Source organism: Propithecus coquereli, unplaced genomic scaffold (genome assembly GCF_000956105.1).
Source record: "Propithecus coquereli isolate 6110/MARCELLA unplaced genomic scaffold, Pcoq_1.0 Scaffold129, whole genome shotgun sequence".
In the NCBI taxonomy this organism is placed as follows: Eukaryota; Metazoa; Chordata; class Mammalia; order Primates; family Indriidae; genus Propithecus; species Propithecus coquereli.
This window is the reverse complement of record NW_012137080.1, coordinates 4,297,510-4,323,480: the sequence shown is the minus strand read 5'-3', so window position 1 is coordinate 4,323,480 and position 25,971 is coordinate 4,297,510. Positions and strand designations below refer to the sequence as shown.

Sequence of the window (25,971 nt, the reverse complement as noted above, 5' to 3'; positions counted from 1 at the left end):
AGTTCTGTCAGTGGAGTGTTGAAGTCCTTAGCAATCATGATTTTGTTGTTTAATTCTTTGCTTAGATGTAGTAGTATTTCATTTATGTATCTGGGAGCTCTTGTGTTAGGTGCGTATATATTTAGGATTTTTATATCTTCTACCTGAATTTCTCTCTTTATCATTATATGATGACTGTCTTTTTCTTTTCTTACCATTGTTGAAGTCTATTTTATCTAATATGAGAATAGCTACTCCTGCTTGCTTTTGGTTTCCATCTGTGTGGAATATTTTTTTCCATCCCTTTATGCCTTGAGTCTGTGAGTATCCTTTAGAGTTAGATGGGTTTCCTGGAAACAGCACACACTTGGGGTGTGTTTTTTCATCCATTTAGCCAATCTATAGCTTTTAAAAGGAGCATTAAGAGTATTTACATTCAATGTTAGTATTGATATGTGAGATACTAGTTTTCTGGTAATCATCTTGAATGATACCAGTTGCTTTGTTTTGTCCCTTATGTTACTGTCTTATCAGGGTTGTGAGCTTTAACTTTTGGGTGTTTTTACATTGGTGGGTATCAACTGTTCTTTTCCAGGGCACTTTTAAGCATTTCCTATAGGGCAGGTCTAGTGGTGACAAATTCCCTTAGTGTTTGCTTGTCTAGGAAAGACTTTATTTCTCCTCCATTTATAAAACTTAGTTTTACAGGATGCAAAATTCTTGGCTGGCAGTTATTCTGTTTAAGAATACTAAAAACAGGATCCCAACCCCTTCTGGCTTGAAAGGTCTCTACTAAGAGATCTGCTATTAGAATCATGGGTTTTCCTTTGCAAGTAACTTGTTGCTTTCATCTCACAGCTTGTAGGAGCTTCTCCTTCATTTTGACTTTGGTCACGCTGGTGACTATATGTCTTGGTGATGTCCTGTTTGCTACGAATATTCCATGTATTCGAAGACGGTCTTGTATGTGGACATCTAAACCTCTAGCCACACCAGAGAAGTTTTCCTCCATTGTAGTCTCAAATAGGTTTTCCATGCTTATTGCTTTTTCTTCTTCTCCCTCAGGATACCTGTAGTTCTTATATTCATTCACTTTGTATAATCCCATATTTTTTTCAGTAATTGTTCATTTTTCTTTGTTTTTTTTCCCTGAATTTTTTATTGACTGGGTTACTTCAAAATCCTGTGTTCAAGCTCTGAAATTCTTTCTTCTGCTTGGTTTAGTCTGTTGTTAAAACTTTCTGCTGTATTTCAAAATTCCCTAAATGACTCATTTCTTTAAATTCTGTTATTTCTTTTCTAATGTTATCTCTTTAGTGAATTTTTCATTCATGTCCTGAATTACTTTTTTGGTTTCTTTGAGATGGTTTTCTACCTTCTCCTCAATTTCATTCATCTTACTTGCCATCCATAATCTGAATTCCATTTCTGTCATTTCAACAATTTCCTTTCATTTGGAGTTCATTACTGGGGAACCACTGTGATCCTTTGAAGGTGTCGAGACCTATTTTTTCATGTTGCCAGAGTTTTTATGATGGTGCCTTTTCATCTAGGGCCACTTCTCTCAGCTTAATGTAGATAGTAGATATGGTACGCCTGTTCTCTGCTGAGACCTATGTTGCTTGGTGAAGACAGGGATGAGTCCCTGGATGGCATGCATGGGTCCTACTCCAGACACTTAAGCAGGCAAGAGAGGGGCATATACACTGTGAGACTTTACACTGCTACTCTGCTACATGTCTCCTGTTCTCCCGTCATTGTCACCAAGCTGGCCCCAGTGCCAGATGCACATGTGAGGTGGAGCTGACTGGCTGTGTGGTGTGTGCACGCGAGATGGAGGTGGTCTGCTGGGCATGGCGTGTACACATACAACCCTGAGAAGCCAAGGTGCCAGGCACGTGGGCTGGGCAAGGTCTGCATAGGGTGTGGTGCAGGGCATAGCAGGTTTTAGTGCATAGCAGCCCATAGATCGATGGGGTGCAGGGTAGAGTGGTCCCCAATGTGGAGTGGGCCAGCAGGTCATAGCTCACATGCAGAGTCGAGTCAAATCCCTAAATTGAGCAGACCTGTGGTGCAGGGTGCCTATTTGGGATGGAGTAGGTCTGTGGGGCATGGCGCTCATGCATATGGAGGATAACACACAGGCAAGGTAGGGTCCGGCACCCAGGGCACCTGTGCAGGTAGGTGAGGGTCCATGTCACGCAGATGGCCCAGATCCAAAGGCCGCAGCTGCACTGGCTTTTGCCCCATTCAGGGCTTCTCAGGCAGGGGCACCAGTGGCAGAGGTCCAGCTTCCCTGGCAGTGGGCACCAAGGCCCACGAGCATGTGCTACGCCCAGGTCCCACAGGAAGTATGGTTGAAGAGGATTGCCTAGGCCCCAGAAGCAGGTACTGGGCCCTTGGTCTCCTGCTCTGCCCAGGGCCCCCAGAGGCTGCAGTGGCAGGGGTACACATCACCTGCCCAAAGGGCACACACGAGTGCCAGGATTCCCCACTCCCTCCCTACTTGGCAGGGGTAAGGGGGAGGCAGCAGTCACAGATCTGACTCCTGGGCAAAAGCCAGGTTGTGATGTTACAATGGCACCAGCCACAGCGCCCAGGGCTCACAAGCCAGCCATCCTTCCTCTCTGGAGCAAGGCGGCTACACAGCCTCCAGTCAGATCTCTGCATCAGTCCAGAGGCCTGCAGCAGTAAGAGGGCCTCCTGTCACTCCCACTGTAGTATCCTCAATGGAAGCATGGAGTCTGGGATTTTCTCCTCTTTCCCCTTCCCACGTGTGGGCACCTTCCCTAATTACCTCCTGTCCTGCAGAGCAGCTCATACCACTTCTGTCTTTTACACTTCACTCCTGCCTCCTCTCCATGGATTCCCAGTGCTCCTGCTCAAACGATCGATCCAAAGGTGGGTATCTATTCACCATTTTTTATCCTCTCCATGAGGCGACATTGTGCGGGTGCCTCTAGTTCACCATCTTGACCTCCAACCAAGATCTCCAATCTTCAGTCCCACCAGCAATAAGATTTTGAATAAGTCAAGTGCTTCTGATCCCTGTTTTCCTTCTTCATAAAATTTTCAACATCCGCACAGGGATATTGGGAATAAAATTAAATAACGGCAAGGAAAAGGATGTAAAAAGACATAAAAGCTTTATTATTACAAGATCTATTGACACTGTTTAAAAATTCAGATATACCTAAAATAAACTAAACACAATAACATAAGTCAGGTCCATTGTAATAAGCCATCACCTAGGAAACTGAGCTCCTGATAGCAAGACAAATATTTAGAAGTAACACACTTGAAAGTGTAGCCCCAAGACATAATAAATAATCATAATGACTAATTTGGGGAACCAGAATTGGAATTGGGTTCTTTGAGAACAGAAGACTTATAAGCACTGTACATAAATATTTCTGTTTAATATACGAGGCCCAGCAATGAAGCAGGACCCATGCTGTAGTGGAGTGAAGACAAAGAAAGCCAGATTCTTATTATAGAAGAAAAACAATAAAATGGAAGCTATGCTTTATGTTGTGCTGTCTGCTTGAGATTAGATTTGACAACATTCAATAAAGCAAATAAATTTCATTCACCAAAATGGTGGTGCTGGCTGACTAGCTGTGTGTGTCTCTATTGCAGCTTGGAAAGTGACATGCCCACAATGGGATAGAAATAAGAGATGGTCAATGGATCTCCTTAGGTTTTAGCTACAACAAGGTGAGATGTAGAATAAAGTCAATGTGGCAAGGTGTCCAATAGAAAATGAAAACTAGGTAGCCATTTATTTTTTCTTTTTGCAAAAATGCTACTACTATCATACATTTTGGGTTGTTTTTCCAGGAATATATTGAACCAAGCAGTGACAGTCTCATATCCTCTGTAAGTATCTCCACGATCATGGTCTGGCCCACCAGTGGCAAAAGAAAGTGCTATGGGCCAAGCTTTGTGCTTTTTCAGCGTATCTGCCCCATACACGTTCAGGACTCTTAGAGATATTAACTCATGCTATGGATGAAATTGTTTACAAATTTCGAATGTGTTTCTGAGACAAAAATAAAAGATACTAATTTTTTGAATAGAAATGGACATCAAAACCAGTCTGGGAATATTCTTGTTCTAGCCATGAGCTGAGATTTGTTCCTCAGCTGGGATATATACATGCAAACCAGTGTTAGGGTCTATCAATTTCTGTGCTTAAATTGAGTGGATTCTGATGTCTATGCAGCCAGCCACAACAGTGATGTCTTCAAGGGTTTGTCCTCCAAAATACAGAGTCAAAAGAGCCATACAGCTCATATGCCCCAGTGCCTGTTAAAATCAGGCTCTTAATAAAGGTTTGCTTTGATGTTGAGGAACAAAAATGAAAAAAGCTGCTAAGCAACTGTGATATAGAGTATCTCATGTGTAGCACTTCAGAAGACTAAAAACAGTCAAAGTTCCCAAATGCAGTGAAAACCATTGAGACTCCCAGGATAGTCTATAGCTGTCAAGATACCTGGACACCTGGTACCTGGAGAAACCTCCATCCTGCCTGAAAAAAATCTTTGGTAATTACCTGATGAGTCGCTTATTCTGTTTTCCACTCTCATGAATGACCATTTGATTTTTATAAGGGGCACTTTGGAACAAGCGTGATTTATTTTTAAAGCTTCTAAGTGCTTTTTCTTCCTCAGTCCCTACCATTTCTTCTGTGCCATTGAAGAAAAGCTGTGGTGTTGTGAACATGCTTCCCTGCTCTGTATATCCAGCTGCCCAGGCAAATACTCAGCTCCTCTATATGTAACGTGTCTTTCCTGCTGATCCTTCAGGGTGCACATCTCCCCACCACATCTAATAAGCATGATGGATTATATTCACTTTAGCTAATGCTGACCTATAACTAAGTACAGCAGCATCTCGAATCAGGCTGGAGTTACAGCCCTGTCAAAGTACCCTTTACAAGCAGTCTGCTTGAATAGATTTACACAGCAAGTATGGGTGAATTCGATTGTAAATATGGGAAGAGGGTATAATGATTAAGCTGCCAGGTCTAGGGGCTATGAGTCCCAACTACCAAGGGAGAGAGGACCATGGATCCTTGGAATAAATGAAGAAAAATGACTACTGAACATTCCAGAAGGGCCTGCTGGCCATGTACTCATGTTATTAACTCATGTTACCAAGTGTTATGCTAGGGAGATTTAGTGGCCAAGGGGAACTCACAGGTCAAGAAAAGATTCACAATAACCTGGGCAAGCTATTATCTCATCATTCCAAGTGGGACCCTAGGCGAGGTACCCTCTTCTTGATCGCAGGTTCCCCATCAGTAAGATGGAAACATAGCAAAGTTTGTTTCTAAACCGAGCTCTAACCCTGAGGGGGCTCTATAAGTTGAAAGTAGGTCACTTCACCTTTCTAAACTTTGGTTTCCTCATCAGCAAAACAGAAATAACAACTACCTTGCACAGTTGTGAGGATTCAAGGTGATAAAGCATTGATTGGCAGAGTGCCTAGCACATATTAGGAACTCAATAAATGATAACTGTTATTGGTTCCAAGATTGGTATTCTATCCATTTTGATTATGAGAATCAAAATTGAAATTTCATACAGAAAAGAGCTATGAAAACCATTAAGTGCTAACACATTAGAACACAGAGTTGACTCAGAACTCCACAATAACCTAACCAATCTAGGTTTCGCTATGACAACAGACGATGGGAAAACAGGCAAGAAGGAATGCTCTCCAAAGGTCTCTATTCTGGTCCCCGCTGAATAAGATGATATAAAAATCAATCCACTGCCTTGGAGTCAGTCTTAAATAAAGATCATGTGTCCCACCACCCAAAGGGTACCCTGAATTCAGAGCCTTCCACAATTCAGCACATCCTACCTTTCAGGCCTCACCTCCCATACTCTGCTCCAGCCACCCGCGGGGCAGCTCACCAAGCCTTGAACACACACCGCATGTGTTCATACCTCCAGATCTCAGCTATACTATTGGCTCAACTTCGAGGGCTCCTCTTCATACCTCTCTTCTGATACTACTTTTCCCCTGGTTAAAACTTCCTGGTCTTTGGCATTCCTGCCTCTTCTCTGAGAGGGACCAGGTCCAAGATACGTGTCTTCAGCTGATCCTCAACAAACAGAGGCACATCTTTTACACCAGGACACCTGTTTCCTCTGAGAAGTTTAAAAATCTAAACATCGGTATATGCTTTCCACATTTTAAACTCCACTTTGTAAACTATGGCTCAAGGAAGTCTATTATTAATGTTAGTTAAATCAATCAACAGATATCAAAGGTAGGCCAAGACCCATCCAACTCACCCAGATGCATTTTGACATTAAAGTTCTCAATGGAGTACTGGCATCCTGATTAAGAATCATTCTAGCCGTGGCAATGGAGAAAATCTGCTTGGTCACAGTGTCATCTGTCAAAACTTTCCCCTTAGGGCATGGCCCATCTGCTTCCTCGACCATGAAATCTTCCACTGTGCCCATACTCAGTTTTAATAACTCCTTCCTCAAAGTGCTCTCAGAGCACTTTGCAAGTAACTTCACATCTATTCATTCACTAAATCAACATTTAAGGTGCATTTAGCATATGTAAGAGGTCGGGGAGGGCGCTGAAGTTTCAAGCCCTCCCTGACCAATCAGCAGAGGGAGAGACAAATACCAACCATATAATCAACAAAGTGGTGAAGAACAGGGCTTTGAAGTCCAACAGTCTCCTTCTTTGTAAAACGGAGGTGAGCCTTCTTCATTGAGTTGTGAAGAAAAAATTAAATTAGATTATAAACATAAAGCACTTAGTCTAGAAAGTGCCTGGCACATGGGAAGTACACAATAAATGGCAGCCATTTTTATAGTACAATTATTATTATCCCCACTGCAGTATAAAGAGATGCAACAGAACAATGCACAAAAACCAAGGGAGTAAGAGTTTTTTCTGCTTCGTTTGCACACCTTGCCTCTACGGTGCTCAGTAAATGTTTGTTGATTCAAATCTGGAGGGATGGTGCAGGCTTTAAGAACTCAGAGAAAGCATGGCTGTGAGAGAGGAAGAGAGCCAGGGTGGTAGCCAGTAGACCAAAATTCAAAGACATTCCAAGATCCAGGAGAACAAGGAACAAAGAGATGAGCCTTGAGTATTAGTGACACCATTACCCAACCCAATAGGAAAGTGTCCAAATGCTAGTCCACCATCAAAAGCTGGGATGGCTACGGAAGAATACGTCTGAGGGTATGTTAAAGACACGAGTTTGAGGACTCAGATTCAGTAGGCTGGCTCAGAGCCTGAGAATACGTATTTTCAACAGGCAACCTAGTGATTTTAATATGTACCCAGGTTGTACCAGAACCAGAAGGCAGTCCTCACAAAAGTAACAATACACTCAACATATGATCCAGGAATTCTATTTCTGGGTACATATCCAAAGAAATGAAATCAGTATGTAACAGAGATATCTGTACTCCCATGTTCATTGCAGCATTACTATTCACAACAGCCAAGACTTGGAATCAACCTAAGTGTTCATTAACAGACAAATGGATAAAGAAAATGTGGTACATATACACAAGGGAAAACTACACAGCCTTTAGAAAAAAAGAAGGAAATCCTGTCATTTGCAAAGACATGGATAAACCTGGAAGACACAATGTTAAGTGAAATAAGCCCGGCATAGAAAGACAAATACTGCATGATCTCACTTATATGTGGAATCTAAATTGAAACTTACAGAAGTAGAGCAGCAGTCCCCAACCTTTTTGGCACCAGAGACAAAATTATCTTCATGGAAGACAATTTTTCCACAGACCCAGGGGGTGGGGTGGAGGATGGTTTCGGGATGATTCAAGCGCATTCCATTTATTGTCCAGTCAAACCTCTCTGCTGATGATAATCTGCATTTGCAACCCCTCCCCAGCACTAGCATCACCACCTCAGATCATCAGGCATTAGATGCATATAAGGAGTGTGCAACCTAGATCCCTCGCATGCGCAGTTTACAGTAGGGTTCACGCTCCTAGGAGAATCTAATGTCCCACTGATGAGACGGGAGGCGGAGCTTATGCGGTGATGCGAGTGATGAGGAGCGGCTGTAAATCCAAATGAAGCTTCACTCCCTCACCTGCTGCTCACCTCCTGCCATGCAGCCCAGTTCCTAACAGGCCATAGACCGGTACCAGTCCATAGCCTGGGGGTTGGGGACCACAGAAGTAGAGAGTAGAATGGTGGTTACCAGGGGCTGGGCAGGGGTCGGGGTGCACAGTTGAGGAGATGTTGGTCAAAGGGTACAAAGTTTCAGTTAGACAGGAGGAATAAGTTTTAGTGCTCTATTGCACAGCATGGTGACCATAGTTAATAATACTGTGTTATATATTTCAAAATTGCTAAAAGTGATTTTATGTTCTCACCATTAAAAATGACAAATAGGCAAGGTAATAGTAATTAGCTTGATTTAATCATTCCTTGATGTATATATTGAAACATCACATTGTACCCCATAAATTTCAATTATTAACACAAAAAAAACTTTAAAAATTAAAAGAAAAACCAGAAAACAGAATCGGCCCTCAGCACTGCCATTCTGGCTTGGCCTTTAGAGTTGGCTCTAATGTAAAATCTCTCCTGAGACTGGGGCCTCTCACTCTTAGCCAAGGCTCCAGCAATGGACGGTCATCAGGAGGTTTGATCCTGTATCTTCAGCAATAAAGAGGAGCTTCCCAATATCAAATCCCCGGGACCAAGTGTCTTTGTGAAGTTAGTCATTGCTCTTTTGGATCATTTCCTGGGCTAACAACAATAGCAGTACTAGTTCCTAAATGCTAAAAGTGTGCCAGGCACTGCATTAGTCTACATATGTTACCTGATTTTATCTCCACAATACTTTGCAGGTAGACACTGCCCTCATTAAAGATGAGAAAACTGAGGTTCAGAGAGGATAACTAATGGCCCAAGGGCACATATCTAATAAGAGAAAGAGTCAAACAGCATTGTTTAATCAACAACTGATGAAGAAATACAGAGGTGAGGCAGCATGTTTCTGTCCTACCTTTTCCCAGAGACACAAAACACACTCATATTTACTATCTCATCTGTTCTAGCGGTTGCTTTTTTAAAAAACACTTTTATTGGATTGAGACATAAATAAGGGGTTCTACAAAACATCTAAAATGACATTATTTACAAGGTCCCATTCTTTCCTAAGCGTTACCATGCTATTTGTTGCTTTTTTTATTCAATTGGAATCTTTTCATTTTTATACATCCATTTCAAAGAAATCTGGTTATATAAACACATAACTTAAAAAAGAAGTCTCTTCTATTGCTTAGTACTCTTTATTTTCTATTTTTTCTTTATGATTCCCCTTAATGAGAATTCTCCTATCTTTTCTAAATAGACTCAAGTGGATCTACTGATTTGTTTACAGCACACCTAAATCTACACTCATTATTTGCACTACATTTATAGGTTCATCTTGGGACGAGTAGGAAGAGGACAGTTTGTCTTCAGCGCCTCCATTCATGTCTCTGAGGCAAGTCATGCTTGGGACATCCTGCTCTGTCTAGGCTCCCGTAACACGTGGCCATGGTCTGACGGTGGAACATACACTCTTCTCTCACTCCCTGAAGCTTACCCTACACTTTCTGCTTGCCTCAGTTCCCTTCTACTACTGTCATGATTATAATGAAATGTATGAACTATTTCGATTTAGGTTACTTTGATTAATATGTAAACATATAAAAAATAACGTCATGGAATTTTAAGTAGCCTAGTGGGAGAGAGAGTATTTCTAAGGGACTTTTCTTGATCATCTCATTTTGCTCTACTAAGGAGTTTCTCATTCTACCTAAAAGAAATGATTCTCAGACACTCTAATTTCTAATATATATATAATGACATTCATATAGTCCATTAATAAGCACTGATTACCATCTTGCCTTCAAAAAACTTTTAATATACTAACAGTATACATGCACAGAAAGAAACTACTACTTCTTAAAGGAAGGCTTAAAGTCTTTACTTCTTACAAAAGCCCCTGCCACAGACTGTCAATGCTCTCTTCTTTCCTAACCAACACCCTGAGATACACTTCAGCCATCCAAACCTTATGTCTTATCAACAGACCTGTCCTATGCTTGGAGGAATATGCTTAACATTAATTCCTCTGAGAAGGTTTGATACTCAAAACATTTTAGTATAGTTTCCACATTCTTTTTACTCCCTTTTCTATATATTGTGGCCATGGCATGCTGTTGTTGGTACGGGCTGGATAATTCCAAAGAACTCAGAAGTATCTAAGCTAAATTGTACCTCCAGTCTACAGAGAACTCAAAGCTAAACAAGTCACCATCTAAACATTAAGTAATTCTGGAACCTCAGGTGAGAAGACAAGATTTGTTCTGTCACTCACTAGCTGTGTGCTTCCAGAAAAGTCACCAACCTCTCTGTGTCTCAGACTTCATTAATAGTCAGAAGGTAACAAACACAAAACCTGTATTTATAGAGGTTTTTTGAGATTCAAAGAAGAAAATAGGTATAAAAATAGACAGTATAGAGCACTTTATAAATATTAATTTAGTATTAGTAAAGAAAGTCTCTTCTAAACTTTAAAAGGCAATAAAATAATTAAAAGCATATTTTAATTAACTCAAAACACAAAATTGATGACATTCTCCTGTAAACATACCAGACCTCCATTCACGAACAGCTGGTATTGATCACATTCAAATGATGATACCACCAATTGTTTAGCATTATAATTAAAACAAAAACATACTTTCCGCAGACTGTTTTTTTCTTATTATCCTGAATTGTGTGATCTTGATTCACCCATGCAATGTTTTCCTCATTCTGTCAATATTTGAATGCCTACTATGTGCCAGAAACTGTGCCAAGTGTTACAAATTACAAAGGAACAAGACACAATCCCTTCACTCCAGTCAAATTGGTTTGGCCATAATTAACCATGAAAGTAGATTATACGATTATAACACAAAGAAACTTTGGTTTGTGTGTGCACAGATTATTGCAGGACTGCAGAAAATAGTGACCAGGTCAACCTAAGAGAGTCTTCAAACAGAAGGTGCCATCTCTGCAGATCTTTATGGATAGGCTCCTTTCCAAGTTCCAGCTAGAGAAAAGTACCAGGTTCCACAAAAGAGAGAACCCCATAGCATGAAGTCAATGAATCCGATTAGCACAGAAATGTAATCAAAATCACTGAGAAAATAATGATGTAGGCCAGGGGTTAGTCTAAACTTTTTTTATTTTTTACAGTCAAAGCTCTTTATGACCTGTCTTCTACCTAACCTTTCAGTGTTATACCCCAGTAGATGTGTAGCACACTGGTTGAAGTATGTTCTAGAATCAACAAGCCTGTATTCAAATTCTACTCCAACACTACTATTAGTATAATCTTCAGCAGATGGCCAATCTCTCTGAGCCTCACTTTCCTCCTATGTAAAATGGGATGATGATATGCCAAATTGATAGGAGTCTTGTGAGGAGTTCAAGAGATTAGGCATAGAAAATATTTAGCACTCATCAAACACTTGTTAAGTTCTCAAAAAATATTACCCAACTGCTAATTGTCTACCCAATATCCATTTCTTTCTTACTAAGGACTCTCTACTTTGTTGGGGCACAATTTGCCAAGCTAAAAACTACATTTCCTTCATTCCCTTATAGAGAGGGGTAGATGACATAGCGCAATTCTGACCAATGAGATACAAATAGAAATCATTAAATAGGCTTCCAAAAGATCTTTAAAAGAGGAACAGGTTCAGGAAGCATATGCTCTTTGCCTTTTACCATTCCTCCTTTTTTCTATTTGAAACATTGACTTGTTAACTAGAACTGGAGCAGCCATACTGTGACCCCATGGAAAGAGCAAGGGAATCACAGAAATCTTGGCCCAGATAAACTCAAGCCACTAAATCAACATCAGCAATTGTCTACCGATGGTTTTTAAATGATGTGAGAAAAACTAAACTCCTATTTCCAGACCACTATTGTTGGTATTTTTGTTACTGTTCACCAAATTAAATCCCTAACTGATAAACACTGTTATTCTTCCTTCTGCTCCTCATTCTCTTTGAAATTTTTCCATTAAATATATATGTTCTATATATATAAGCATATATATATTTATGATTCTATGAGAATTAAAACATGCTTCCTAAACTTACTGTATGCACAGCTATCTAAATATGTCCAAAATACCTTACCCAAACCCCTTAAGACGAGATGGGTTTCAGAAATCAGAGAGGTAATAGGGTCCATATACCATATATGACCATTAGCAGAGTTGGGCAGCACCCCACCCTCGAGCACATTAATATTTCTGCAGAGAAATGTATGAATATTCAGACTAAGTGGGACAAATGAAGACCATAAGCAGTAAACATCAGTTCAGGTCTCTCCAAGTACATTCGTGTCAGTAGAGATTTTGCCACAAAATGAGTTATAAAATCTTATTTATAAATGTTGGATTTTGGAATTGTGTATAATGGACTGTTGTAGATCTGTAGTACAAGACAGAAGGTATGCAAATTCCAACTGTGAATAATACTCTACGGGGGTTGAAAAGAAAAATATATTACACCTGTTTCAGAGAAATCAGACAAGGTGTCACAAGTAAAGGAACACCTGAGCTTAAGCCATAAAGGATGATTAAGATTTTGAGAGATAAATACAGGAATTAGGAAGAATTGCACGGGCAAAGACCTCAATAACATTATACTCGGACAACTAGTCAAGAAGAGAAAAATATTAATAATATAATAACAATAAAGCTAACATTTACTGAGAGATTTTGATATACGCACTGCTCTACACATTTCACTGGATTAACTCATTTCATCCTCACCTCAATCCCATTAGATGGATATAGTCATTATCCCAATATTTCAGATGAGCAACTGAGCAGAGAGAGATTAAACATAATTGCTTAAGGTCATATGGCTAATAAGAGGATTCAAATCCAGACAGTCTAAATAACAGCCCTAATAAAAACTCAATGAGATTTTGACCTATCTAATCAGCAATTTTAAAAATTCATATCTGGTGGTGGTGAGGCAGAAGAAAACTAGCATGAAATTCTTTTGAGACAGAGTCTCACTGTGTTTCCCGGGCTAGAGTGCCGTGGAATGCTAGCTCACAGCAATCTCAAACTCCTGGGCTCAAGCGATCCTACTGCCTCAGCCTCCCAAGTAGCTGGGACTACAGGCATGCACCACCATGCCTGGCTAATTTTTTCTAAATATTTTTAGTTGTCTGATTAATTTCTTTCTATTTTTAGTAGAGACGGGGTCTCGCTCTTGCTCAGGCTGGTCTCGAACTCCTGAGCTCGAGACAATCCGCCCACCTCGGCCCCCCAGAGTGCTAGGATTACAGGCGTGAGCCACTGAGCCCGGCCTAGCGTGAACTTTTGTAAACTTGTACAATCTTACTGATAGGCAAGCAGACAGTATGTATCAAAAGCCTTTAAAATGTGCATTGCCACTGCCCCAATAATTACAGTGCTAATGATTTTTCCCAAAGAAATAATTAGAGTCTTCTGGTAATAATAGATTAATAAATTCAGATGAACTCTCCCATTAAGAACAAGGATAAGCCCTGGACAGACTATTGTATAAAATCAGCTTGAATGCATCAATGAGCTACCAGAGCAGTGAAGGATAACGGCACCCAATCCAGGAGATGATGGAAACCCAAAGAGTAAGCCCAGCATTTGGAGCAGCTTTTCTCCTGGAGTATTTGCCAATTGCATGCAGGCAACTAAGAGGATGAAGATCTTACCATTGCTTTTCACAGCTCTTGGATTTAGGGGGACAAAAGTAAAAGGTCTGGAGGCTATTAAAGAAAGGGTCCTGCTTTTAGTTGGAACCACAATGGCTATTCTCTATAGTAAACAGAACCAGAAAAAGTCTTGAAACACAGCTTGAAATCGCCTCAATCCTTGAAACTGCATTCAGGAGAGTCGGTTTGTTAGTGCTCTTAGCTACACATATGAAGCAAATTTAAATATATCTGAAGAAAAATATCATTCTAGGCCCCAAAATATTTTTATAATTTTTCATGTAGAATGTCTAGTATACAATCAAGAATAACCAGCACATGGGCCAGGTGTGGTGGCTCACTCCTGTAACCCTAGCACTTTGGGAGGCTGAGGAAGGAGAATTGCTTGAGGTCAGGAGTTTGAGACAAGCCTGGGTAACAGAGCAAGACTCTGTCTCTACAAAAAAAAAAAAAAATTAGGAAGGTGTGATAGTACGTGCCGGTGGTCCTAGCTACTTGCTGAGCCAGGAGGATCACTTGAGCCCAGGAGTTTGAGGTTGCAGTGAGCTAAGCTCATACCACTGTACTCCAGCCAGAGCAAAACACTGTCTCAAAAACAAAAAAGAATAACCAGCACATAAATGGATAAAATAATCCATAAGAAAACTAAGAGAAACAGTATCATACAATAAGATGAGACCCACAGAGACTCCAGATTATTCAGTTATCAAATGTAAACATTAAAATAATTATCCTTAATGTATTTGACAAGACAAAAGGCAAGATCAAGAATTTCAGCAGAAAATTTGAAACTATAAAATAAGTCAAATGACAATTTTAACTCTGTAAAATACAGCCACCAAAATTAAGAATGCACTGGAAGAGTTTAAAAGTACTTAGGCAAAGCTCAAGAGTGAATCAGGAAACTGGGAGATGAGTCAGAAAAAAATATCCAGAATGAACCATGGAAAGACAAAAGGTTAAAAAATACAAAAAAAAAGTGTAAGAGAGACATGGAAGATAGAGTACAAAGGGTTAACCTAAGTGTCCTTAGAATTCTGGAACAGGGAAGAGAGAAAACAGAGGTGAAATTATAAATAGAGAGTAGCTGAGAATTCTCCAAAACTAACCATAAAAAATTAAACCCTCAAGCGACACGGGGGGTCAGCCATATCTGGCCAGCAGTCTGTTTTGGTATAGCTGTGAGCTAAGAATGGCTTCTATATTTTTAAATGTTCATAAAAGAAGAAGAGGAGAAAAAAAAGGAGACAGTATGTACCCCACACAGACTAAAATCTTTACCATCTGCCCCTTTACAGAAAAGATTTGCTGACACCCAAGCCACAAATTCAAGAATCCCTATCGACCCCATATGCTGCTCCAAATCCACTCTCCGGCTCAGTGTCTCAGGAAGCCAATGAGAAGAACTAATAGAAGCCTGGAGAGAGAAGAAAGGAGAATGAAATCGGGGTGTTTATTTACCCAGTTGCCTCCTATAGGTCAACATAAACCATCTGTATCCCCTGACCAATGGTGAAAACCCCTGTAAAGTGGCTTTCTGCACACTCTCTCTGCTTCTAGCTTTTAGTAAAGGCTCCCCAACTTCCCCTTCATGTTAGGGATAATAAAGCCCCTAACTCTAATCCTGATCCAGATTTCTGCTATTACTAGCCCCAGGTCTGCACTATGCCTTGCCTTGTCTAATGCATTATCTCTCGCTTACAAGGTCCCTGACAGATGGTGGCCATATCTAGGTATGTCATGGTAAAACTGCTAGAAGAAGATGAATGAGGAGGAGGGGGAGAAGAGTGGAGACAGAGAGAGATAAAGAAAGAGCCTTAAAAGCATCCACAGGGAGAAAGATAGAATTCCTACAATAGAATAAGTAAACCAAGAGTTGAATTCTCAAAAGAAATAATATTATAGCAATCAGATGATTAGGAAAAACATATCCAAATAACCAAAAAATAATAATTTCCAATCTATTATAGAATTCAATAACCAGTGCTAACATCTTTCAAGAATCAAAACAAAATAAAGACATTTTTAGATAAACAAAACCTGAGGGAACTGGTCACCAGCAGACTAAATACTGAAGTGTATCCTCCAAGCAGAAGCAAAAATTTACCAGATGGAAGCTAGAAGGTGGTAGATGGAATGAGGAACTATGAAATGGGTAACAGATAAAAATGGGCATGCGGTACATAAAACAACAATGAAAATACATACAGAATATATACCTGACAATAGTAGCATGTAAGTAAAGAAGAAGGTAAAAGAATTTAAAGTGTTCTAAAATCCTTGCAACATCTGGGAAGAGGCACTAGTACTAATTTACAATATAATTTGAAAAGTCTTTGTTGTATTTTCCAGAGTGTCCACTAAAATAGTACTAAAAGAATATAAAAAGAGAGGTGGAATAATATGAAATAATCAATACCCCTCCAAAAAATAAGAGGGGGGAACAGAACAGGTGGGACAAATAAGAGCAAATGGCAAGATAGAAGATATTTTTAAAAATCATATCAAATGTAATAAAGGCAATGAATTAAATGCTTCAAATTAAAGGCAAATGTGTGAGACTGGATTAAAAAATAGGCTTCTTAGAGGAAATATATCTAAGATACAAGAATATAGTAAGGTTTATGTTAAAGAATGGAAAATATATACCATGTAAACATTAAAAGCAAAAAAGCTGGCATAGCTCTATTATTATCACACAAAGTAGACTTTAAAGAAAATTATTACTAGACAGATACACTTCACATGTTAAAGAGTTCAAATTATCCAGGCTCAGTAGCTCACACCTGTAATCCCAAGGCTTAGGGAGGCTGAGAGAGGAGGATTGCTTGAGGCCAGGAGTTTAAAACCAGCCTGAGCAACATAGCAAGACCCCATGTCTCTACAAAAACATTTAATTTAATTTAGAAGTGTGCCAGGCATGCTGGTGTGTTCCTGTAGTCCTAGCTACTCAGGAGGCGAGGCGGGAGGATCACTTGAGCCCAAGAGTTCAAGGTTATAGTGAGCTATAATAACACCACTGCACTCCAGCCTAGGCAACAAAGCAAGACCCTGTCTCTTAAAAAGAAAAAGACTCAGGCCAGGCATGGTGTCTCCTGGAGTATTTGCCAATTCCATGGAGGCAGCTAAGAGGATAAAGATCTGACCATTGCTTTTCACAGCTCTTGGATTTAGGGGGACAAAAGTTGGTGGAGAATTAAAAGAGAAGCACAACTTGGGTTGACCAGAAAGGAAGGAGGCTGGGAGAGAAGACGGTGTGTCAGCAAAGGGGAGTCAGGCACAGCAGCAGAGTGTGTTTTACTCCAAGTGCAGAGCTTTTTCATAGCCTCAGAGAAATTTTTTTCTAGGTTTTACTTTAAAAAAAAAAAAAAAAAAAACTCTGGGATCACAGCTTCACAGTAAATCACTGCTTGCCGAAGCGGGATCAGCTTCTGCTGTTAAAAATGCTCCCCCGGCCCCTCCCCTGCTCCCGCACACACATGCCCCAAGTGTGATCGTAACTCAGGGGTCTGTGTAGGGTACAGCAGCTACAGCCCACTTTCCCAACTGAAACCTCTGCTTGAACAAAGAGGCATGTCACCTCCACAATCCTTGGCCCACTGCGAGCACAAGTCAGGAAGAAGACTGATGAATAAATAAATCAAAGGAAAAGTTCTAGACAACGTTGCCAACATCGGGGCAGTGGCGGCACTACTAACATCACTGAAACAGACTCAGCCCCCGGCCCCTGCTGGCAGGTCGAGATCATCAAAAGAGAAACTGCAGCACTTCCTGCCACTAACAAGACATGAGAGTAAAAACTACGGTGTGTCTGTTTTTTTCCTCTTTTTACCAAAATAATTGGATGGCGGAAATACTCAGCACAAACATAAAAGAGAGAAATGCCGAGGAAAAAATGTGAAGACACTACCGTACAATTTAGTTTTCCTGCCTTTTGTACTATCAGACATAATGACCTGTGTGAAGCGTTGTTGGTTTTTATCCAGGAACTGTCACAGGCTGCTAAGATGTGCTCAGCATCCGGAGGTCTCACCTCTCCGCATCCCAGGGACCCACAGAAGGAGGGAAGCCAGGACGAGGCCTGAACTGATCAGGGCTGAAATAATAAATGCTATTCGGTAATGACTTTTTTAAATTGCTGTTACTAAATGAATCGTGGTGCATCCACACAATAGAATATTATTCAGCAATAAAAAGAAATGAGCTATGAGAAAAAGACACGGAGGAACCTTAGCATACTGCTAAGTGAAAGAAGCCAATCTGAAAGACTCCATAGTGTATGATTCCAACGTTATGACATTCTGGAAAAGCAAAACTGTGGCATAAAGATACCAGTGGTGGCCAGGAATGGTGATGGTGGGAAGGGCGTGGGGGCGGGGGGATGAACAGGTAGAGCACAGGGGATGTTCTAGGCAGTGACACTACTCAGTATGATACTGTAGTGGTAGATAATGTCATTATACAGTTGTCCACCCCACCGAATGTACAACACAGAGAGTGAACCCTAATGTAAACTATGCACTTTAGCTAACACTAATATATCAATACTGGCTCATCAATTGTAACAAATGCACCACACATATGCAAAATGTTCATAACAGGGAAAACTGCAGGGGGCAGGAGGCGGGGGGGTGGTCTCGGTACATCTCACTCCATTTTTCTATTAACAAAAACTGCTCTAAAAAAATAAAATCTACTAATTTAAAAAACAAATTGCTATTACAAGCCACAGAGAGCACCTGTACAGTATTGTTACAACGCAAGGGAAGAAAAACCCTGGTCATCTCATGACTTTCACCTGACAGCTTCCTACCAGCTTCCAGCTGGACAGCAGAGGAGTCGCCTGGGTAAAAACTGAAAAGGTAGCCTTCCAACTAAAAGGAACCACAAATGAGGACTGACAACCACAAATTAACAGGATAAGTAACACACGCGGATCCAATTTGCTTTCGGCATCAATGATAAGGAAATTCCTGGAAAAGCAGGGAATAGAGAACCTAGGAGAATTTAGAAGTGACAACGTTCACCAAGAAGAGAGAAGCAGGACAGGCAACTAGACCCTGGAGTCCCTGCCGACCTCTGCCCTCAGTGTCCATCCTTGAACACATGCCCCAGTGACAGGTTAGAGTCACCCAGGCTGACCACCCAAACCTCTCGTCGCTCAGCTGTGAGAGAGATCCACCCACACGAGGGAAGCAGAAGGGGCTATGCCAGGGAATGATTCAGAGAGGGCTCCCCAGGCACTGAAATGCACAGCTTGGTTTCCCCAACTTCCAGATTCCCTGATGAGACACCATGACCTGCAGGAAAAAGCACGAGCCAAGGAGTCAGGAGACTAGGGTTGGTTCCACTACCTCAAAACAGATGCCATCAGCCAAAGGACAAGCTGCCCTTTCCTTTCATCTGCAAAACAGGGATAATACTTGCTCTAGAGCTACAGAAGGTTAGAGCTGGGATAGACTCATCATACAGGTGAGGCAAACTAAGTCCAGGGAGATGCAGTGACTTGTACAAGGTGGCACAGCTGGATGGCGAAGTCACACCTGGGTAAAAGTGTTTTGGAAAATTAAATTCATGAAATAAACGGAAGCTGTTGCCAGTGCTATCACCTTGCTCCTGCTCTGCTCTAAGGTGAGCATCTCCCATTAGAGTAGGCTCTCGGCAAGTGTCAGCTGCATCGCTGGCCCTAGATGGTTGTGTTGCTTTCTGAAGTTACAGAGCCAGGAAGAGAAGCTCTTGGCCACTTCCAGGGTCTAAGGCAACAGAATCGAGACCCGGGAGATAACACGATTGGCCCCATTCTCCCCTTTGCACTTCTACACTCCAACAGCAATAAGCAATGAGGTTTCCTTGGGAGAGTGAATCTGTTTTGTCAATAATAATTCCATCTTTAGTCGATGAAGCACACTAAGCCAACAATCCACTAAGAGCATGAAAGAGACTCATTTGGCTTTAGCTTTGACATACCCATTCCAAGTTTTAATTCAGTTTCCAGACCTTTTGTCCTCTAACCAGTTTAACTAACATACAAACATATTCCCATACGGCCTCCAAAACAGATTATTACCAACAGACTGGAAAATGACGCAAATGTAGTCCATCTACATAAGTGAAACAAGTTTAGCCAAAGGGATAGTTTGTGTGGCTTTAATTATGGGGATGGGTTATGTCCACAGGGCCGAATTCACAATTGCAAGCTTTAGCAATTTCCCCTAGTTCTTTCTTGACCCAGGCCTTGGGTGGGTCCAATCTTTTCACTTCGAGAGCTCCCCACTCCCACTCCACATACACAGATGGCAAAGCCAGCACTGTTCATGTCCATCTTCTTTGGTCTCCATTGGCATGATTAGGAGAACACCAGAGACAATTCAGCTCTGTGTATTTTTTATGAGAAATGAGTCAATAATTTCTTATTTCTCTCCACACTCTCCCAGAAAAATAACCTAGAGCAGAGAGAGCGGCAATCTTAGCTTAGTGACTCCACAACAGATCACGGTTAAGAGAGCATGTGGTGGATGTGAACCTCCTAAGCTATTAATCAGAATTCTCCCACCAAAGGGATTTCCCCTCGGCCTGATCCAGATTTGACAGGTGGGATGCCCTTCAGACTCCCCCTGCCCCGCAATCCCTTCTAACCACCACCAGCCAAACCACTACCCAAATACTGTGCCTTCAGAAAGGTAAAGTAGCATTATCCCCAAGATGTAGATAGGAAAACTGTGATCCAGAGACGCTAAATGACATACACAATGCTCACAGCTGTCCTACTAGGTGATACAAACAGGACTAAAAGCCAAATAGTCAGTTTCCTCACATTGATCTCCTTCCACACCACCACAATTGCAATGAACGGGCAGTATTTTGGGTGTCGGGACAAAGCTTTAAAAGAAATTGCCAAATATAAAATCAAATCTTTACAGAAGCAAATCATAGGTATAATCCCCTAATATTTACATTATTATTTATGATCAAGAAGTAGTATTAAGAGCTTTGATAGTAAACCCTTTTACAACTAGAAAGCTACAGATAAGTGATATTTTCCTATCACTGATCTATTTCATGAATCTAGAAATCAGAAACTACTATTGGGATATTCACAAATAATGGCAAAAGATTGCCAACCCAATGTACACAGTCCCTGGGGAGAAGCTCTCTGTTCTGTGAACCTACCAGGTAATATTGACACATTTACATATGTGTTTATAGTTCTGCCCATTTTTAATAAGAATCTGTGGAAGCTAAAGAACTGTTCTATTTATTTGCAAAATTTTAGTACCATTACTATAAAAACAACTCAAGTGGTTTTTTCAAGTTTCATTTTCCATATCTGTATAAAAAGCTCTTTTTGATTGAGATAATTCATTTGAATTACCTTAGCCGAAATGATATTTTCCTAACATAAAATCTTCTAGAAATGTGCTTACAGAGAAAAATATCCATTTCCAACATGTACTAAAATTCACATTTAAGAATTCCAGCATTCACTTTAGAGATGATTCTGCTCTTGTAAATTATCAGTCTTAACTCGTTTAATCCCCCTAGAAAATCTACACAAGCCACCCAGAAAATTAGTCCTTGGGATTTTGAAGTATATTAAAACACATCACCCAGATAAAAGCATAGACTGTTCTGGATCTAGAGCGTCTGAGCACCTAAACTCTCTCCTTCTAGCTCTATGTTTAACAGCATTTTGTAGGAAGAGCTACTCTTCACTGGAAAGAAAAGTGGGAGGTAGTCTGGTTCTCCCAGAGAGGAGGCTAGTCTCCTTGCCACTGCTGGTACTGAGCTAAAGGCCAAGAGGCATCATTATGCCACCAGTAAGACATGGAGTCATTGGCCAGGGCATGATATCCCGGCAGGGAGCAGGCTCTTCCTTCCAACTGTTTCACGATTGAGTCCTGTGAGCCCTTGCACCCTGAGAATGTGTCACTCCTCAACTCAGCCTCCAGGTGGCTTCCTAGATTACCCACCCAGTTAACAACCCAGCCAGACTGAGTCCGTGGGATCCTCTGCAATCCGACCGAGGCAATGAGGGCCTACAGCTGAACCAGGCTGAAGACTTATCAAATGAACTGCGTTATCTTAATCCACCCGGAGTGTTAACCAGGAGTATGAAAAAGAAAGAACAATTCCCATACAACACAAACTAGATAAGAATCTGACATTTTTCTTTGCAATGACTTGACATCCTTGCTTTTTCAAAGGAGAAAATCACTTTAACCAGCCCAGTGGCCCTTCTTGCTGCAACATGTCCCAGGCAGCCATTCAGACAACGACTGAGCATGTCCTAATTCTAACACATTTACAGGGCATTTATCTTCTTTTAATTCCTTCCATTGCCTGCAGGACTAACAATCCAAAGTAGTTGCTATAGTTTGGACGTTTGTCCCCTCCAAACCTCATGTTGAAATGTGTGACCCCCCAATGTTGGAGGTGAAGCCTAATGGGAGGTGTTTGGGTCATGGGGGCAGATCCTCCATGAACAGATTAATGCCCTCTCTCAGAGGTGAGTGGGTTTTCACTCTATTAGTTCCAGAGAGAGCTGGTTGTTAAAAAGAGCCTGGCAACTCCCCTCTCTCTCTTGCTTCCTCTCTTGCCACGTGATCTCTGCATATGCCAACTCCCCTTCAACTTCTGCCATGAGTGGAAGCCCTCACCAGATGCCCAATCTTTAACCTTTCAGCCGTAATAATTGTGAGCCAAACAAACCGTTTTTCTTTGTAAATTACCCAGTCTCAGGTATTCCTTTCTAGCAATACAAAATGGAGTAAAACGGCAGTATAATCCAAAAGCACCACCACGCCTCTTAACCACAAGCTGGTATCTTAGCATCTCAGCAAACAGTTACCTCCAAAACTTATTTTTAGCAAAGAAATAACTCATTCCAAAATTTGTGGAAGGAAGGAAGGAAGGAAAGAAAGCAGCAGCAAATTTAGGAAAAAATGGTACCCCTGTTATAAGAAGTTAATCAGCTATCAAACAGCCAAAGGTCAGCAGCAGATAAAAGTCCCCATAATTAGAATAATCAACAAATAGGTAGACATTCAGCAATTGAATAACAGTGTAAGATTCACCAATGCAGTGGCCATGCATACCTGCTCCTGCAGCCCCACCACCCGAGCCAGTGGCTTGCATTCACATGGAGTAAGAGTAAGCCTTCTGTCTCTTTCACACCCATTCACTGACATGCAGAGCCGCCAAACCTCCAAAGGATAGGAACAGCAGGCAAGGGTATCTGTCAAGCATGCTCCCTCTGTTCTGGACATCAGTCATGCTAGTTCCCACCCATTTAATTACTCTGCTGTTAACCACCCACATTTAATTCAGTTTTAAAGACATGACAACAAGGTCTGAGATTTGAGGGATGTACCTGACTCTCTCTCCCCTCCAGTGGTGGTGGAATCTGATCAGCAAAACCAATCTTCCCTGGATCACCCATAAAGGCACTAACCTCATCCACGTTCTCAAAAGCGTTGATGACATCATATGGCAAACAGGACAGAAGATCAATCACAAACCACGTCTTCAGGTAGTTCATGCGGATAAGTTTGGGGTCGGAAATCACCTCCCCCGCTGGTCCAACAAAGGTGGTATGAAAATTGAGCACAATATCCACCAAAAAGATGACATCCACGATGCTGTCCACAACCAGCCAGGCCACATTGTTCTGCCTGGTTTTAAAGGAGACATTGTAAGGGACCAAGATGGCTGTATAGAAGGTCAAGATCAAGATGATCCAATCCCACGTGGTCTTAAAAACACAGTAATGCAAGATGATGTGAGGGGGAGTCTTTGGCGCCTCTTGCTTGTATTGGGGAAGGATGTCTGAGCCCAATTGCAGGACCTGTACAGAAAAATATGGCCAAGAAAGAACGAAGTTAGGATTTAATTGCAAACATCTAACCAGTTAGCATCTGTCACTGACAAATGCTCATAATCCTCTGGATGGTTCATTGAGTATAATAACAGGAATAAGAGGAGTATGGGAAAATGGAAGTAAATATTGTAACAGAAATAATCATAATGAAACAACAAACTATTGTTTCACTTACTACGAGCCAAACATTGTAGTAAATCACACACATTTATTACCTTACTTAATTCTAAATGCAAGGTTGCTTTTTTTTTTTTTTTTTTTAAGAGACAGGGTCTTGCTCTGTTCCCCAGCCTGGAGTACAGTGACACAATCATACCTCACTGCAGCCTCAAAATCCTGGGCTCAAGTGATCCTGCTGCCTCAGCCTCCAGAATAGCTGGGACTATAGCCACATGCCACCACGCACAACTACAACTTTGATTTACTAGACAATTATTATTCTATATGACTAGTGATAAACTGAGGCTCAAAAAATTAATAAACTTTATTCGATGACTATTTATTGCTCAGATTTTACCCAACAGTTGCAGAATATACATTCTTCTCATCAGCATATGGAACACTGTTCTATGATTGACCATATGTTGGTTCACAAAACAAGTCTTAAATTTTTTAAAAATTAAATTCATATCAAGAATCTTTCCTGACCACAACAGAAGAAAAACAGAAATCGATAACAAGTGGAATTTTATAAACTTTACAAATAAATGGAAATTAAATAACATCCTCCTCAATGACCAATGGATCAATACAGAAATTAAGAAGGAAATTTAAAAATTTCTTAAAACAAATGAAAATGGAAACACAACATACCAAAACCCATGGGATATAGAAAAATCAATACTAAGAGGAAAATATACAGCAATAAACACCTACATCAACAAAGTAGAAAGATTTCAAATAAACAATCTAATGATGCACCTCAAGGAACTAGAAAAGAACAAATCAGATCCAAAATTAGTAGAAGGAAAGAAATAATAAAGATCAGAGCCAAAATAAATGAAATTGAAGCTTAAAAATACAAAAAAAAAAGCAATGAAAGGATAAGCTTGTTTTTGGAAAAGATAAACAAAATTGACAAATCTTTAGCTAGACTAAGAAAAATAGAGAAATCCCAAATAAATAAAATCAGAGATTAAGAAGGAGATATTACAACTGATACCACAGAAATACAAAGAACCATTAGAGACTATTATGAACAACCATACACTAACGAATCAAAAAACCTAGAAGAAATGGATAAATTCCTGGACACATACAACCTACCAAGATTGAACCAGGAAGAAATAGGAAACCTGAACAGACCAATAACAAGAAATGAAGGTGACTGAATCGATAATAAAAAAAAATCTACCAGAAAAAGAAAAGCCCAAGACCAGATAGCTTCACTGCTAAATTCTACCAAACTTTTAAAGAAATACTAGTACCAATTCTTCTCAAATTATTCTAAAAACTGAAGGGGAGGGCATTCTTACAAACTCAGTCTACAAGACCAGCATGACCATGATACCACAAGCAGATAAGGACATAACAACAAAAAAGAGAGAACTACAAGCTACTATCCCTGATGAGCATAGATGCAAAAATCCTCAACAATATGCTAGCAAACTGAATCCAACAGCAGGGATTTATCCAGGGATGGCTCAACATACATAAATCAATAAATGCGATACATCACTTCAACAATATGATGGGAAAAACCATCTGACCATCTCAGCACAGAAAAAGCATTTGTTAAAATTCAATATCCCTTGATGATAAAAACTCAACAAATTAGGTATAGAAGAAATGTATCTCCAAACAATAAAGGCCATATATGACAAAACCACAGCTAACATCATACTGAATGGGGAAAAGTTGCAATCCTATCCTCTAATATCTGGAAAAAGACAAGGAAGCCTATTTTCAGCATTTTTATTCCACATAGTACTGGAAGTCCCAGCCAGTGCAATCAGGCAACAGAAACAAATAAAGGGCATCCAAATTAAGAAAGAGGAGGTCAAATTGTCCCTGTTTGCAGATACGATCTTGTACTTAGAAAAACATAAAGACTCTACCAAAAAACTGTTACAACTGATAAACAAATTCAGTAAATTTTTAAGATAGAAAATCAACATGCAAAAATCAGTAGCGTTTCTATACACCAATAGCAAACAATCTGAAAAAAAAATCGAACGAGAAATCCCATTTACAATAGCTACAAAAAAAATACACAAGGCCGGGCACGGTGGCTCACGCCTGTAATCCTAGCACTCTTGGAGGCCGAGGCGGGCGGATTGTTTGAGCCAGGAGTTCGAGGCCAGCCTGAGCAAGAGCGAGACCCCATCTCT

The 25,971-nt window shown here is 40.6% G+C and overlaps 1 protein-coding gene across 2 annotated transcripts in view; it reads right to left on the bottom strand.

Annotated features, from left to right (window-relative positions):
* Positions 1-25,971, bottom strand: part of KCNH1 (potassium channel, voltage gated eag related subfamily H, member 1) — a 379,133-nt gene that overhangs the window by 253,546 nt on the left and 99,616 nt on the right. The window contains exon 6 of one of the 2 annotated variants that reach the window (XM_012638358.1): positions 23,216-23,608. In XM_012638358.1, the coding sequence (XP_012493812.1) occupies positions 23,216-23,608 (393 nt within the window). Of the gene's footprint in view, positions 1-23,134; positions 23,609-25,971 lie in introns of both variants that reach the window. The other variant, XM_012638357.1, reaches the window with a different exon arrangement.